Source organism: Podarcis vaucheri (genome assembly GCF_965113315.1).
Source record: "Podarcis vaucheri genome assembly, chromosome: 17".
NCBI classification, from domain to species: Eukaryota; Metazoa; Chordata; class Lepidosauria; order Squamata; family Lacertidae; genus Podarcis; species Podarcis vaucheri.
Window position 1 is genome coordinate 41795654 of NC_138755.1, and position 17851 is coordinate 41813504.

A 17851-nucleotide genomic window follows, 5' to 3' on the forward strand; every position below is an offset into this window, starting at 1 on the left:
GCTGGGCTGGCAGTCACTTCCACTCATTCTAGCCCCTGGTCTGGAGTAAGGGGTGTTTGGATTGCTCAACCCATCCAGTAACAAATGGTGCTATCTTAATTATATACCTCTTTTCCACTTCCTTCAAGCAGTTTGCAGACCAGTAGGTATGAAAAAAAAATAATAACGATGCAAAAAGTCAGTTCTTAGGGCTTTTTAGTGCCAGCCAGACTCAGTTTCTTACTTTGCAATGTGAATACATAGATACCTTTGATAAATTTGGAACTGGGCTAGGTATATGACATAATTAGGGATTACAAAGGTGGTTTTTGTTAAATAGCTGATGTGGGGGGGATCAAATCAGGACCTCGCCATGGGGGGAGCTGCTTTAACCATTTGCCCCTGCCACGCTATCTCCTGCTCCTGTTTTCAGTGGTAGTTTTGAGAAGGAACTTTTCCGGCTGGATTTTAAACAGGAAATTGTATTTTAGATACTCTTACTCCCTTCTGCATTTGCACTTGGAGTTGCCTTCATTGCATTTCTTCTTTATAGTAACACACTGAGAAGTATTTGCCCTTAAATTTGAGGCAAAAGTGACAATATTTTTCCTTTGTCATTGCAGAGTGCAGTGATCACATCTGATATGACTGAGATGATTTTCTCCAATAGCCCAGAACAGCAGCTCTCAGCTACCCAGAAATTCCGAAAACTACTCTCAAAAGGTGAGTGCTAGAGGTAGTTATGAAAAAGCTCAGCTTCTGTTCCTGTTTGTATCCCAATATGCATGCTTGCCACTAACTTTTCTGTAACCCCATGAATCCCCTGTTGGTCCTTTCCTCACCAGTTGCATTCACAACCAGCCAACACCCCCCAAGCGCTGGGGTCAGGGGGACGAGTGGAGCCAGGGCATGGTTGGGAGAGCTGGAACTGCTTTGACTATTGGCAGTTGGCTATTTTATTCTGTGTTGTTGACCTGCTTGTTTTATGTACCCTTTTGTGTTTTATGTCATATTTCGTCTTGTTCGTTGTTTGGGCATCACTGTGCGCAAAGGTAGAACAGGTGGGGTTATATACAAATAATCAACCCGCCACTGCCTTCCTGCTGACCTCAGCATGGAGACTGCAGCCACTGAGCAGCTGCCCTCCTCTCCCTGTGCAGTCTTGGATCCAGGATGTTATTAGAAGAGGGATGTTATGGTGGAGCCACTCAAAACTGATGTTAGACAGGCAGTGCCTGTGCTACAACCTCATTCCCCAGTTCTCCTTTCTTATGTAAGGGTTTTAGGGATAGAGGTGCTTCTAATCTTGTCATTAGGCAGCAGGTGGCACTGTGGTTTCACTGAGCCCATTGGGCTTGCCGATCAGAAGGTCGGCGGTTCAAATCCCTGCGACCGTGTGAGCTCCCATTGCTCCGTCCCAGCTCCTGCCAACCTAGCAGTTTGAAAACATGCCAGTGCAAGTAAATAAATAGGTACTGCTTCGATGGGAAGGTAAACGGCGTTTCCGTGCTCTGGTTTCCGTCACGGTGTTCCATTGTGCCAGAAGCAGTTTCGTCATGACCCGGGAAGCTGTCTGTGGACAAAGGCTGGCTCCCTCGGCCTGAAAGCAAGATGAGCGCCACAACCCCATAGTCGCCTTTGACTGGACTTAACCGTCCAGCGGTTCTTTACCTTTACCTAATCTTGTCATTAAACTTTGGGACCTGTGGTTTTGGAACACTTAAGTGGGGCAGCAGTTCTTATGGGACAGGTCCTAGGGTATCAGTTAAATTAATAAAACAATAAATGGCTGTTACCTGTTTCTAAATGGGAAATGTCACATTGCAGGCATGAAAGACCCAAGTATAAGAATGGAGGGTGTAGAAGATTGCATGTAAAGTAATAAACTGAATGCCTTGGACAACTGATATTATCTGTTTCTTGTGCAAGCACATAGCTTCACTTAAAAGGGTGGAAAAACCTACTCTGGTATCTTTGTGCTTTCAATAGAACCGAATCCTCCTATAGATGAGGTCATCAGTACACCAGGAGTGGTGCCCAGGTTTGTAGAGTTCCTCAAACGGAAAGAAAACTGCACTTTACAGGTATGTGTGTTCTGTTCCTCAATTTTATAGAATAGACTTTGATAATTAAAGGGAAAAAAAGAGGTGGGATTTTCTTAAGTAAAGGCCTGTGGGGTTCTTGCAATAAATGCTGTCCATCCTAAAGGACTCATTCGATTTAACCTTGGGAGTTAATTAGAAAATATCCTTGAAATTCCATCGAGGAGAAGATGGCCTGCTATAGACTTATCTTCAGCCTTTATAGGTCTGAGTGCCAGCAGTGCCTCCTTCCATGATATTTTTTGACTATAAGAAGGTCAGGAAAGTCTATTCACTCCTTCTCCCAACTCCTGGTTTTCCATTTCTCTTTTCCAGTAGACACTCCTGGGGCTCCTGCAGGCCACTGAGCATCCCCTGCCCTCACTGGGCTGTTTTTTGTTTCTTTTTAAGGGGGGATGTGCTCTCTTTGGGCTCCAGTTGTCTCACAGTTGACCATTGGAGTGAACAAGTGGGAATAATAACATCTGCTCAGGGACCTGTTTCCTCTGTGCAAGACTTTTTGCTTCCCCCACAAAAAAACCCTAACATTCTTTGGCTACTGGGCACAGTTTGCCTTCATTGGGTTGTTATGCAGTGTTTTTTTGACCTGGGTTTGTATTTTTTAAAAGAGCTTTTTGTACGTCTGTGAACTTCAGGAGTTTCCCGGTCTGTGCTAATACCTCCCTCTCATTTCTAAGTGGATCCAGTTTGGCCCATTTCTGTTGGCACTCTCTACCTTGAGGTCACAGTTAGAGGGAGTGGTGATGATATTACAAATGGCTGAGAGTGACTTGCCTAAGGCTTAAACAGTGAGCTCATGAAAGAGGCAAGAATCAAATTCCAGGTCTCTCTCAGCCATCATTTTACATCAGTTTGAGTTGCCTTTATACAATGTGCCCAGTGAAAGTAACTTTAAGTGTCTTCAAGGTTAGCTGTCGTGTTTCTTTGCATTTAGTTTACTTTTTTAAAAAAAAGTCCAGGGAATTTTTTTTTTTATGTTGAAGCAATTTGGGATATGATCCCTTCAAATTATGTCCCAACAAAGCTCTTCGGTTTGTGATATCAGGAGAAAAATAGGTACACATTTGACTCTGCTGTTACCTATACACCCTGTATTAAGAACATAGGCCACTAGTCCAGCATTCTGTTCTCACAGTAGCCTTCCTGTTAGAGGCATACACTTTTCTTCTGCACACACTTTTTAATGAATGCTCATTGCAGCATATCTGTCTGATAATGCAATATTATTTGCAGAATTGTGTTTTACATAGAAAGCAGATGAGCAGGATGTGGGAGAAAAGCTGATTAAAGTGTCTGCTAGATGACTTGCGCTTGTTGCCACCTCTGACCAAGTGCATGGCATGGCAACTACCCCAAATTAGTGCAGATTTCTGGTTCAAGCATCGTGTCATAGACAAACCGCTGCTGAAGAATGGCTTCCTCTCTCTCTCTCTCCTGTTCCAGTTTGAAGCTGCCTGGGTGCTGACTAACATTGCCTCCGGAAATTCCCTTCAGACTCGGATTGTGATCCAAGCAGGAGCTGTTCCTATCTTCATAGAGCTCCTCAGCTCAGAATTTGAAGATGTGCAAGAACAGGTTAGTGTCTCTAAAGGCAAGATAGCATAGAGGCTGCTGCATATAGCGCATGCCACTCTTTCTCCTCCTATTCCTAGTTTCAAGTCCTCCAGCTGCTGACGCTCATCTGGTTTAAAAAGATGGCAAACAAAAGTCTTAACTTGCGAGATGCAGAACCTTTGGCCCATGGACTTAATCCGGGCAAGAGGGATGGGTTCTTTTCATCCTCTTCACAAAATCCTGGGTGTATTCTGAGTTTTTCCCCGTGCACTGCAATCAGGAAGAAAATTGCTTGCCACTTTCCAGCTGATCTGTGTTTGCGTGCTCATCCTTCTGATCACAGCGCAGCAGGAGGGGAGGTGTAAACCTCTCTGCCTAGAGCAGCGTCTTGGGGAATTCAGATCAGCCCTCCTGGCTGATCAGCCTGGATCAGGGGAGGCGTGTGGAGGGCCTGGTTTTCATCCCTGTGGGGTTAAAATAATGCCTCCATTCCTTAACTGATTTTCATGGATCCCAAGGGAAGGGGGAGCTGAGCAGAAGGCAGTGTGTTGGTATTATGTGTTTCTGGGTGTAATTTTTGGTGGGTGCACACTTCTGATTCTAGTATATAAACTATTTAAATACATAAATAAAGGGAAACAGTAACTCTTTAGAACCTCATTGATTCCTATTGCCTCATGTTCAAACAACTCAACTTATCTAGCAAGGTGTGACTTGGCTCAATACTGATAGGTGGGAGCAGTCAGGCTGGCTCATATATGAATATGACGTTAAGATAATTATTGGTGCTGAGATACAGGACAAGGGAGGGTTGCACTCTCAGAAAAGTTGATCTAACAGTATCCTGTCTTCTTTCTCAGGCTGTTTGGGCCCTTGGCAATATTGCAGGGGACAGTACTATGTGTAGAGATTACGTGCTGGACTGCAACATCTTACCCCCTCTATTGCAGTAAGTTTTCTAGATGGTGTTCAGGTTTATTTGCCAGCAGTGCCCAATAGAATAACCCTGACCGGAGTGGTTTTGTGTGTGTCTGTGTGCATGTGCTCATGCAGATGAGCACTACAGTATTAGCACAGAAGAATTTGGTGTCATGTGCAAACTATTAGAGACACTTATTGTCTGACTCTACCTAGATAACTTTGTAGTTGATATTTATTGCTTTAATGTGGTCTGTTGGGAAGGATGCATAGAGAGGAGAAAATATTTCATCATTTGGCCAGCCCTACAAGCAAAAGGTAAGCTTAGGCTGGAATCCTAATTCCACTAACATAGGAGTAAGCCCAACTGAATTTTAGGGACTTACTTCTGAGTAAACATAGGATTGTGCGCATAGGAGGTGTTGCTATACTTGCATTTCTTACACCGACCTCCATATCTTCCCTCATTAGCAGCAAGTTTTACTCTCTGCCCCCCCCCCATGTCATTCTGTGAAAGCATGACATTTCCTCCTGAACTTCTGGGGAATAAAAAATACAGTAGTACCTCGGTTTTTGAACATAATCCATTCTGGAAGACCGTTTGAGTTCCAAAATGTTCGAAAACTCAAAACTCAAAACAGAAATCGAGGTGCCACTGTAACTATGGGAATTTAACAGGGTTTTCTTTTATAAGCATGATTTCAAGTTAGAAAGCAGATACCCGGTAGTTTGTGTTCAGTGTCCTCTTCTTCTCATAAGCTTTCTGTTGCAATACTTTTTCCCTTTTTTGTATTTTCAGATTGCTTTCCAAACAGAATCGTCTCACCATGACTCGGAATGCCGTGTGGGCACTCTCTAATCTTTGCAGAGGAAAGAATCCTCCCCCAGACTTTGCTAAGGTAGGAAATAAAGTCTGAAAAGCATTGCCTTTTGTGGATAAGAAAAGGAGTTCACAACATTCCTTTCTGGAGCAGCCTTCTTAAATATCTGGAGGCTTTTAAGGAAACAAAGTTCTCATCTCGTTTAAAAAAAAAATTGTTTGCTGTCATGTATGCTTCCAGATGGGATGATGGGAGTTATAGTCCAACCACAGCTGGGGGGCCAAGTTTGAGAAACACTGGTTTAGGTCCTTTGTTGAAAAAGATCTGCGCATAGTAGTAATTGTGATGACAGGCATGCTTATTCCATTGATTTTTCACCCCTCTCGTTCCTTTGTAGGTCTCCCCCTGTCTGAGTGTGCTGTCATGGCTGCTCTTTGTCAACGACACAGATGTCCTAGCAGACGCGTGTTGGGCCCTCTCATACTTGTCTGATGGACCCAATGATAAAATCCAGGCTGTGATTGATGCAGGAGTATGTAGGAGACTTGTGGAACTCCTGATGTAAGGACTTGAGATCAAGCAAATTTATTTAATCAAGCAAGTCTATTAAATGATGTCCTTTTACTTGCCGTCATGTCAGGTTGGCCTTGGCTTTTATTTCTTGCTGAAAGTGCAGGTGTAAATACATTATTTGGGGGGCTACCTGTTTTGAACCACATTGCAGGAACAGTGGTTATTATGTCCCTATTACTTAAAGAAACAAAGAAATAAATAGAACACAGTGGCCTTGCATCCTGGCAGCAAGACACAACAGTTGAAGACGTGACTGTGAAACAAATAACATTTGACTCTGTTAAACTGAAGCCTTTCTTTTTTTCCCTTTTCTAGGCATAACGACTACAAAGTGGTATCTCCTGCTTTGCGAGCCGTTGGGAACATTGTTACAGGGGATGATATCCAGACCCAGGTATAGACACTGCTCACGGCAACAACATTTACTGATTCCAGTTTTCACAGTAACTGAATAGGAGTAAATCTCTTTCTTTCAGTCCTCAGCCTTAAGAGGCTTCATAGAGTTGAACATGTATTGTGGGTTATATCCAATGAAAATGTTGCACAAGCAGAAGAGCTTCTGCTCATGCAATGGGACTTTTCCTTCCTCTCCACCCTCTGTGCACCTCACACATTCCCCTCCAAATCTTTCCTGGGGGTTCTCCCTGTCAGCATCACCCTTGAGCCAGTGCCACCGACTGGACTCATCCACTTCAGCCACGCTCTGGGCCAGGCGAGCTGGGGTAGCACTTCCAGAGACCACCTTCTGCACAGCAACAGGTCAAAGTGCTGGGGACTCACAACTCAGAGTTGTGAGCACCAGATTCACTTCCGAAGACAGTCGTTGCACAGCAGAGTACAGCAGAGCATAAACCACTCGGAGAACAGCTCTGTAGAATAACTACTTTTATTCTATCTACAACTATCATACAAACTATATACAGAGCTAAATGAAGAAGCTGAACTGCACTGAGTGTCTGCAGCTGCTCTTAGCAGCAACCTTATCTATACTGAGATAACACTCTCTCTCTCTAACACTCAGTCTCTCTCTTTGATGTGAGGCTGGAGAGAAATAAGTAGTGAGCAGAAACTGCCCCCCTCCTCTCTGGAGAATCAGCAGAGAACATCAGCAGATTCTTGGAATGGGAGGGGTGAAATCTCCTCACTCCCAACACTCTGGAGCAGGTATGGGGGTTGGAGGAGGAGAAGTTCTATTGTGCAAATAGAACTCTTTCTGCCCATGCAATGACTTCGTTGGATTCAACCCTTTCCCCCCCTTAAACCTCCTTGAGGTTTTGTGCCTTGAAATCCTGTGTTCAGAAAGCCACATTGGCCTTACTCCTGGTGTCCTTGGCCTGCGCTCTCCTTGAAATACTCATTCCTGTGGTTGCTAGTTCCAACTCTCTAGGATACGGCTAAATCTTTGAGACATACATAATTGCTCGTGGCATTCTTTAGTATCATGCTTCTCAAAATGTTTGTAGTCAGAGCCAACTATATGCTAACTCCACTTTTTTGAGCCTGACCTTCCTCCCCTGCAACAGAAAACGTGAGCATATCAATATAGTGAGTAAAATGATGATGATTCTAATATAGGTGTATAAATAGGCACTATGTAGCCGAATAGAAATTCAGCATGACAGGAAGGGAAGGAGTCCGTCTCTTCAGTGGTGCTCCCAGTGATAGTGTGCTGTTCACCTAGTTGTGGCAGGGAGACTTTCTTTCTGGAATCTGCTCAGGAAAAGTGCCAGGACCCACAGTTTGGGAAACACTGTCTGAGCTTGTTGGCTATAGGGTATCTGTGCATATCCTTTTCACTGATTATTATTTTTTTAGTGCCTAGGAACCAAGCACTATTTGTGCTACTCAACTTTCTTATTTCAGTTCAGAATCTTGGAGTTTTCAAGTCAAGTTTGAGCATGCACCCTTGCTCAGTGTTAGATTGTAAACCTATCTTTTGAGCATGGTGGTCTCTGATATTTTGAGTAGACTTTCTTTGCATCTCTTGCACCTGCATTTGTAAACACATATTTGTAATGTTCTCCAGAATCCTTTCTTCCTGTCCTTTGCTCCAGTCAGTTGTGCACCTGCTGTACAGTGGCAATACCCACCCTTTGTATCCTTCATGGGCTGCAAGAGCAAGTCTTGTGAGACTTGTTACATAAAGTCTAATGATAAACAACCCCTCCTTGCTCTTCTTTGGCAAAGCCTGCCACTTCATTGCGGGAGAAATTTAAGCTTTCAAAATAATATTTTCCATTCTTTCACATTTACTTTCTTGCTCATCTTATATTTACAGGGTTAGAGTGTGAGACATCTAGGTTCATTGGTTAGATTCGTTAACATGAAAATGCCTACCTATGCAGTCTTTAACATTATTAATACTTACATTACTTAGAATATCTGCCTCATCAGTGACAGCTTACTTTCTACTAAATCTGAGACGAGAAAGGTATTGAGTGCACCTGTCTTCTCCGTCAAGTTCTTCAAACTCTCATGCCCTGCTCAGTATCTGCTCCTGTCATTGACAGTACTTTCTGTGCATGGAAAAGGCCTTTATGTTGCCTTTTCTGCCTCTTTCGTTCTTTTCGTTTCTTCCCACTTGATTTTATCTTCAGGCAGACCTACTGCTATCTTATTCTCCCCTTTACTTCCTTGAGCTTTCTGCTTTTTCTCAGCATATTCTTTTGATTTTAGATAAGGGGGGAAAATCTCTTTATTATGCCTTCCTCATGTTTGCTTAAGGTAAGTGTGCATGGATTTTTTAGATCCATCTTTTGGATGCAGTCTAAAATCAATCTCTTTCTTTCCCTTTCCCAGGTAATATTGAATTGTTCGGCTCTGCAGAGTTTACTACACTTGCTTAGCAGTCCTAAAGAATCAATAAAAAAGGAAGCATGTTGGACAATATCAAACATCACAGCTGGAAACAGAGCGCAGATTCAGGTAATGAAGCTGGCTGGCTCAGAGGTTCACTTGCCAACACAAAATCAGATTCTTAGATCTATTGCTGTCCATGCAGACTTTGGCAGAATATTGCACGCTCTTGCTTGTATCTCGTTTGGCATTTTCAGCAGACTTTTATAAATTCAAGATCAGAACTGGAAAATGTCAGGAGAGCAGGAGAATAACTCTACTCCTCCCCCCACAAAATATTAGACCAGTTGGAGATGGATGCTCAATACTGTTGAATACAAAACAAAACAAGCAAACAAAAACCACTGTTGAATCCAGATTTCCATGATTAGAGTAACCTGCGCCATCCCCCTTTCTGCTGGACTCAAGCCGGTTTTTTGGTCTAAACAACAAACAAACCTATGGTCACGTAAAGCATCCTCAATAAACACACGAGACGTAACCGGCTGTGTTCTCAGATAAATTTAGCAGGGGATCAAATACTTTCCCCCCTCATTGTAGCACTCTGTGTCACATTACTGTGTTGAAGCAAATAATCCCGATTTTTAAATCTGCTATTAAGACCTTGTTTATTTTTCAGACTGTCATAGATGCCAACATTTTCCCAGCCCTGATAAGTATATTGCAAACTGCCGAGTTCCGGACAAGAAAAGAAGCCGCTTGGGCTATTACTAATGCAACATCTGGAGGCTCTGCTGAGCAGATCAAGTAAGTGCCAGCAAGGTTTCCAAAGAAAGATCTTCGCGGTGGAAAGGTTGAGAGCTGGTGCTGCAAAGTTTCTCTTTTCTCCTGCCCTCCTCATCCCCCTTGACCAAAAGATGCCTGCTCTATTCGCACATGTTTTCTCATATCTCTGTCAGGAGTGGGGAACCTCTGGTCAGCATAGCTAATGGCCAGAGTTTATGCAGTGGTAGTCCAGCAATATCTGGAGATTTCCCCACTCCAGGCTACACTATTTTGGCCAGCCTCTTCTAAGGCTTCACTTTCTAGAAGAACTGCCCAGATTCTTCATACCACTGAGTGTTATCCACTGGAGATGGGTGAACGGAACGCTCTTCCTCTCTCTCAAGAACACTTCCTAACATACAACCAGCACCTCTTGGCTCGAGCCATTTCCATCATACCTTTCAAAGCTGTTTGTGCTTTTGACGGTGACTTAACCAAGGTGCCAGAAGTGGTGCTGCCACTTTGCCAAGCCGAATCCTCTCGTTGTCTTGATTCTCACTCCATTGTGGTTTTCAGGTACCTGGTAGAACTTGGCTGCATCAAACCCCTCTGTGACCTCCTGACGGTCATGGACTCGAAGATTGTGCAGGTGGCTCTTAATGGGCTGGAAAACATCCTGAGACTGGGGGAGCAAGAAGCCAGGCGAAGTGGCACTGGCATTAACCCATACTGTGCACTCATTGAGGAAGCCTACGGTAAGGGGATGTGCTGGTGGGCGACATCCCTATTAGACTATCCAGCTTTTGCCTCGTTTCTCATGGTTCATTATGACCTCAAAGTAAATGGAAGACTTTCCAAGCAAAATTGTACTCTTTCGGTGTCGGGGGGGGGGCGCATTTTAATATTTCTATACCACATCATTACCTAAGCAGCACCTGCAAAGTCTGAAGTAATGAAGAGGCAGTTGTGGGATGGGATAGCTCCAGTAGCAATGGAAACTTCTGCCTTTAGAATCTTTGTGGGGTCTCAGCGGAGTCTCCTGGTTTTTAATTGAAGCTACAGCTCAGATAGCCTGGTCTGTGTATCTCGCTCCCTCTTTGCCCCACCGCCTTCTCAGCAACATGCACATATAGGGAACCTGTGGCCCTCCAGGTGTTTGGAGACTCTAGCTACCGTCAGCCCCAACCAGCATGGCAAATGATACGGGGTGATGGGGAATCCACCAACATCTGGAGAGCCAGAGGTTCTCCATCGTTGACAAAGATGAAGCACTTCGGGTATACCTTCATGCTCAAGAACTGAGGGGCTCTGTGTATTTTTCTTGCAGGCCTGGATAAGATTGAATTCCTGCAGAGTCACGAGAACCAAGAAATCTACCAGAAGGCCTTTGATCTGATTGAGCACTACTTTGGGACGGAGGAGGAAGATAGCAGCATTGCCCCCCAAGTCGATCTTGGCCAGCAGCAGTACATCTTCCAGCAGTGCGAGGCTCCCATGGAAGGTTTCCAGCTGTGAGGCGCTCCTGTGCACTGCGTTGCACTTGCCCATCCAGCCCTATTGTAGAGCTCTGAGTCGCCCACAGAGTGGTCCTGTTTTCCATAAACCCGTGTGAGCACATTTGCTTGCTTTGCACACACGCTTCCTTACAAACACAACTGGAAAACATTTGGCTCTTTGTTGTAGGACGCCACTTCGGTAAGGGCTTACCCTAGCTGCTGTGCCCATCTCTCCAGAGCTTGGGCACTTCTGCAAAGATGTCAGTTTTCCCCAATGAAGTACACACTAAAGTGGTGTAATCCTAGATTCTAAAACAAGGGTGGAGTTTCCTTTGTGTGTCTGTGTGTGTGTTGCAGTGTTCTTGCTATCGACAAAGAGGATTCGAGAGACTCTTCCTTTCCAGGCAGTCCTTGAGTGCCTGTCTCATTTGAGGCTCACACAGAATTTTGAATGGTGGTGGTTCTGTGTGTGGCAGCTTGGGCTTCTGTTAATCTATATATATGTATGTATGCTATCTATATACATATATGATGCACAGAGATACAGGAAGGAGCTCTCTGTTCCCTGCACTTACAGCCGCCAGTGAATGAGCTGCTCCAGGTTCTTGGAACAATGAACAGTTGACAGCAGGCAGGATTCCTATGCTGCCATTCCGACCGCATGGGGTTTGTTCTCTTCTGTCTGCATGAGGAACGGAGCCCATTTCTCTGTACCTCCCGTGGGGCAGCCAGGGCTCTTTTGAAGATGTCCGAAATCCTGTCAGGGATAGAGGAACTGTTCCTGTCCATCTGCCACAGCATCAATTGGCTCCCTCTACATTCAGACTGAAATCCCTTTCAAGTTTCGAAAGTGGTCCTCATTAACATGGTTCCTGCTGAGAAATCCACGCTTGAGTTTTTGTAAACGTCTTGGTTGAACAGGGCTGTCTGTAAATCACATTCTGTTGTAAATTCTTGATATGCTAAAATATTGAAGCAAAGAAGATAACTGGCTCCCTGGGCCACCTCTGCTTACGTGGACTGTAGCTTCTAAGTCAGGCCAGAAAGGGACACCTGGATTCTATAAACTTCACTTAAAGGCACATAGAACGCTCTTATGACTAATGAAACCTAAGTTCTGAAATCATCTAATATTCTTGACTGACACCGCTCATTTAATCCTTAGTACAGCTGATCTCTGGCCAAACGCCATCACATCAGCTTCCTGCAACAACCAGGGGTGTTGTCGTGCCGTCTCTGTGTGTCCGTAGAATGCGCTCTTGACTAGCACCAAGATGGTGGCTCTCCGATACGCTCGGACTGAAGACATTGGATATGAACGCCAATTGTTTTGAACCTCTTCACCTAGTCCAAGGCCAGCCGACTCCGACAGCATAGTCTTAATTTAACTTGGCATCAGCCATGATCAGCAGTGTTGTTCACTCTCTTGTGAATGCATGGATCTTGCGGGACGCTTGCACCCTGTTCCCTGACCGGGCGGCACCTTGAGTCAGTTTGACTTTCCAGGACTTGACCTTCCATTACAAACATTGTGAATACATAATAAATTCTGTTGTCAGAATTGGTTTGACAAGATTCTTCATGTTATAATTAACGGAAGAAAACTGACATCGCCTGCAACGAAACCTAGTTTGTCAACCTATTAGGAGGTATGGTCTCATCAGTGTTCTTCTCTGTGACTGACCCTTCTCCTGAACACTTTGTATCTATGTCTGTGCTTTTAGGATGGGAGCTCTTGCAGCCGCCCGTTATCTCCTTTCTTCATCAGCCTCCACCCTCTTAAGTTAACTTCCTTTAGTTTTGTGCTGCTTTATGAAGAAGCATCTTTAGGTTACCATTTCAACTTCAGTTGTTTGTAACTTTAAAATTAGGGCTGGGCTGAGATGGGGGGGGGCGGGCATGTGTTTTGCAATAAACTTATTTCCCATTTTGGTTATTGTTCCGGGGGAAATTTAAAACTAGGCAAAAAAAGTTGGCCCCCTGCTATGAGAGAAGCAATCTGTGGCCTCTCTCTGATTTGGCCTCGTGGGATCATCATGTAACCAAATCCAGCAGGATTGACTGGACTGATGTTTAAAAAGGGGGGGGAAGGCACCAAAACTGCAGATGGGAGAAAGACTCCGCAGTGAACAGGAAGCAAACAATGTACAAGAAAGGTGTGTAAGCGAGGTGTGAGAAGAGTAGTTTCATGGGGTGTCTTGTGGGCAAAAAATGAAGTACCGTCTGGTTGGTTTGTTCTTTAAATTAGGTGGCTAATCTTTATAGCAACCTCAATGTTGCCTTTATATCCCATAGTAAACCATGTTTCTTTAAGGGAGGTAGCAGCTCTGATGAATAGCAATCTCGTTTCAGCTTCCAGATTTTTTTTTGTGGCTGAGTTTTTTAAAGTGTAAATTACTGATGACATGTCATTTCTATAAGATTTGTTTCAAATCATGTACTTTAATTGATAGTTTTTCGGGGGGCAGCAAGCTGCATATTTTGTAAGCCAATTTCAGTGAAGGGTGCATGTGGTGCAGAAATGTCTCACATGCGCAAACACTGACAGTGTGTATATGTGTGTGCTTACCTAGAGTATATATGCACAGGCACACTCCTCCAATGTGTGTGCTAATGTGTATGTATATATGTATATTTACACACATCCTATATCTTTCTCACACCGAAGGTTTTTCTCCCAAGCTAGTGAGAACGTGGTGCATTGGTGTTCCCGCTAGGAAATAATGAATTCTCTCTTTAAAGGAGTGAATTAAACCATAAATACATAGAAGTGAAATGGAGTGCTGTCTTTTTCTTTCATTTTTAAAAGTAGGGCTAATGTGGTGCTTCTTTCTGTTAGCCGGTGTGGTGATGTACATACGCAAATCGGAATATACAATCCAAAGTTGAGAGGCGGCAGGTATGTGGAAGTTGGGTCAACTCTTTGAGATGGAGGTGGCTGCGTAAAAGTTCTGGACAATGAGTTGAAGCGTCAAACCACACTTCCTAAACCTTTGAAGGCTTGCACTAACACTTAAATATTATTTCAGTGTTGACCTGCTGCTGACCTGGACGAGCAGAACACTGCCTGCATTTTTTGCTGGGGGGGGGGTCAAGGGCAGGAAGGAGATGGATATGAACCTGGCAGAGATTGTGCCTTCTGTCTCTACTAGCCCAAAGCTGGTGTATTGAATGCCCCTGGCCGAGAGACCCCCCCCCCATTGTTGCATATTGGGTTTAAGGGAGACGGCACCCTCATTCAAATGTGATTTGATTGAAGGAAGCATTTAGGGTCCATACCATAATCTATAAATCATTTCCCAAAGCTATAGGGTGTCTAATAATAACATGAGAGGATTATGTCCTGTTTACTGGGGGGGCAGGCCACAAAAGGTAGGGGGAGGAATATATTATTTAAAGATACATATTTTGAAATATGTACATTTAGCCATGTGCTTTGGGTAGCAATTCTGTATACATGTAGCCCAAGACACCTGAATTAGTATGAAAACTATTTCTAGGCTCTATCAAGAACTGAATTTGTATATTCAGAGATCATGGCATTCTTCTTAGAGAAGTTAAAAGTCTCTCAATAGTAGTATGACATACCCCGCAGTGTTCAAGGAACTTCTTGGTACCCAGAAAAATGGGATATGGTATACATTATGCCCAAGCCAAACTACTGTACTCTGAAAGGCTACAGATGAGATAATTTTGTAACCCCAAAAGTGGACTGTTTGCCTTGTAACAAAAGCCAGCGATACGGTATAGACTGAGCAAATGGATCTCCATATGAGCATGTTCCCAAAATGCCATGGAGTTCTACAGGACAAAGTCATTGGGTTGGAGCTGGGGGTTCAGTTGAGAAAAACCTGCCCTTGCTTGCAGAGGCTTCAATTAGCAGGAGCCCCCATAACCCCCCTGAGTGTATGCCAGGCGTGGCCAAACTTGGCCCTCCAGCTGTTTTTGGACTACAGTTCCCATCATCCCTGAACACTGGGCCTGTTAGCTAGGGATGATGGGAGTTGCAGTCCCAAAACAGCTGGAGGGCCAAGTTTGACCATGCCTGGACTGTATGCCATTACTTTCTCCTATATAAACCAGGTGAGTTCAGATATATTGCCCTTGAAAATAACAGGCAACTACTGAGAGTAACACCCTCTGCCCTAGGAAGTGGGCCTTTTTTAATTTGAATTCTATGCATCTTACATGGTTATTCAATGCATGGAGTTCTCCCCTACCATTTTTATCTTCAGAAGAACTCTTTATCAAGTGGGTTAATGAGCGATTAGTGGCTCAAGGCTTTTCTATAAAACATTCCTGTAGTGGCAATAGTGCACCCCAAATGAAGTTGGTGTCCAGTCCTGATCCACCAGTGGAATAACATCTCTCTCTTGAAAAAAGATTGTATTCAATGTAACACTAAGGTAAATATTACACAGGTGTGATGGATCATTCTCCCCTCCTCGCCCTTTTTATTTTACATATTTATAAATTACTGATCAGATTATTTATAAATCACAAGCCATCAGAGCAGTGTGCAAGATAAAATGAGACCAAAAACGCACAATTAAAAAACATTTCTACATTGCACAATTAATATTTCATAAAGTATCTGGATTACCTACACTTCAGGAAAAACATTTGTGTGCTATTTTAGCCTATCCTGTGATGGGGACAAGGGAGGGAGGTACATTTGTGTCGCTGGATGAGCACTTTTAAGAATCTTCGTGTATTATGTTTCTTTTCTCAATGTGGTTTCTAATTAATTTTACCTGTTTCTGTTTTATCATTTTAAGTTGCTTGGAGACACCCCCTTTTTTTTGCATGAAACAGCAAACAAATGCTAAGAACAATAATAATCATTGGGAAAATGGAATGAGGATCATGTTGTCTGCATAAGGCATCAGTAGATTTTTTTGACAACCAGTAGGTGGGGGATGGGGGGGGAGGAGAGATAAGAGACCTCCTGAATTACATAATTTATTCAATTATTTTTTTAAAACCCTGCTGGTTAAAGGTCATCTCATGTTGACTCAAGCTCCACAAAGCTAGTAGATTACAGACCAAGGCATGCCTTGTGATCAGCAGTGATGGGCAGCATAACAAATTGTGCTTTTTACAACCTACACTCCATACAACCCCACTTTTACTTGGCCTTGATCTCAAGATTGTGGATTCACACCCCACACTGGGCAAACGTTTCCTGCTTGGCAGGGGGTTGGACTAGACGACCTTTGTGGCCCCTTCCAACTCTACAGTTCTATGCTGCGTGTGCTTCTATGCACAGTGCTTTATGGGGGAAAGACGGGTGAGGGGCCACTAATGATCCATAACCCCTTCCCTTGGCGTCTCTGTTTTTGCCAAATCATATCACAACTTTTCAACAACAGAAAGCCTGTGTAATTTGAGCACTAGTATGCAAGGGACGCGGGTGGCGCTGTGGACTAAACCACAGAGCCTAGGACTTGCTGATCAGAAGGTCGGAATCCCACGACAGGGTGAGCTCCCGTTGCTCGGTCCCTGCTCCTGCCAACCTAGCAGTTTGAAAGCTCGTCAAAATGCAAGTAGATAAATAGGTACTGCTCTGGCAGGAAGGTAAATGGTGTTTCCATGCGCTGCTCTGGTTCGCCAGAAGCGGCTTAGTCATGCTGGCCACATGACCCGGAAGCTCCCTTGGCCAGTAAAGCGAGATGAGCGCTGCAATCCCAGAGTCGTCCGCGACTGGACCTAACGGTCAGGGGTCCCTTTACCTGTGCATGATGGCAAGGCTAAGTAGACCCAAACTGAAAGAGTGGTTTCTGCTACATCTTTGCTGTAGCTGTTTCTTACCTACATGGAATTATTTACCTATACTGGTATAATGAAAACTGGTTTGAGTGCATAATTGCACCTACCATATGGTGGTGAGCACTGCAGGGTCATCCTGCGCTGCCTCCCATTGCATCAAGTAGCCATATGGCCGCTGCTGACCCTGGAGGATCTATCCACGTCCCACTTTGACATGTTTGGGCAGCACTTTCGAGGATGAAGACACTTGTCTTTGGAATGATCTTAATGCAACGGCTGTGGCATCTTATGCCTAGCATTGTTTTGTGGACTCTGTTGCTCTTAGAGGCATCAGTGCACCTATTTCTTAAAGAAGTCAAACCTGGACCAGATGGTGACTGACAAGTTGCAAATGCCCCGTTATTGGTCAAGAGGGTAATGGCAGAGCAACTGGAGGTAATCGTGGATGATGCTGATTATCTAGGCCCATTTCAGTCTGGGTCTAAGCCTGGTTTCTGGAACTGGCCTTATTCCGACTGATCAAGCCCTGGGTGAGTACAGTCATACCTTGGTTCTCAAATGCTTTGGTGCTCGTACATTTTGGCTCCCGAACGCCGCAACCCCAGAAGTGAGTGTTCAGGTTTGTGAACGTCTTTTGGAAGCTGAACGTCCCAACACTGCTTCCAATTGAGTGCAGGAAGGTCCTGCAGCCAACTGGAAGCCACGCCTTGGTTTTCGAACGTTTTCAGAAGTCGAATGGAATTCTGGAACCAATTATATTTGAGAATCAAGGTATGACTGTATAAGTAATTTTCTGCAGCTTTTGTTGCCAATTTTAGGGAGATTGCTAAGTACCAGGAACACACTTTTATTGTGTTTCTGTTCCTACATCAGCAACTAATCCCAGAGAGTAGTGTTAGGAAAGTGTTCCAAGGACCCTTGCCAATTTTCCTGTGGGTTCCACAGACCCCCATTTTATCCCCAAAATTGTGAATACTTCCTTGAAGCCATTAGGGTATCACACCCATGTAAGTGGGTGTAGGATTGAAGTCCTGAATAGTATCTCCTTTTAGTGCTATCCTCTGTGTTGGATTTAGAG

At 44.1% G+C, this 17851-nt stretch overlaps 1 protein-coding gene across 1 annotated transcript in view; it reads left to right on the top strand.

Annotated features, from left to right (window-relative positions):
- KPNA1 (karyopherin subunit alpha 1) overlaps positions 1-13780 on the top strand; it is a 31447-nt gene extending 17667 nt beyond the window's left edge. The window contains exons 4-14 of the mRNA XM_082206097.1: positions 603-702; positions 1969-2063; positions 3525-3656; positions 4496-4584; positions 5353-5452; positions 5772-5935; positions 6263-6341; positions 8747-8872; positions 9423-9550; positions 10085-10263; positions 10836-13780. Of these exons, the coding sequence (XP_082062223.1) occupies positions 603-702; positions 1969-2063; positions 3525-3656; positions 4496-4584; positions 5353-5452; positions 5772-5935; positions 6263-6341; positions 8747-8872; positions 9423-9550; positions 10085-10263; positions 10836-11023 (1380 nt within the window). The 3' untranslated portion in view covers positions 11024-13780. The remainder of the gene's footprint in view (positions 1-602; positions 703-1968; positions 2064-3524; positions 3657-4495; positions 4585-5352; positions 5453-5771; positions 5936-6262; positions 6342-8746; positions 8873-9422; positions 9551-10084; positions 10264-10835) is intronic.
- The last annotated feature ends 4071 nt before the right edge of the window (positions 13781-17851 follow it).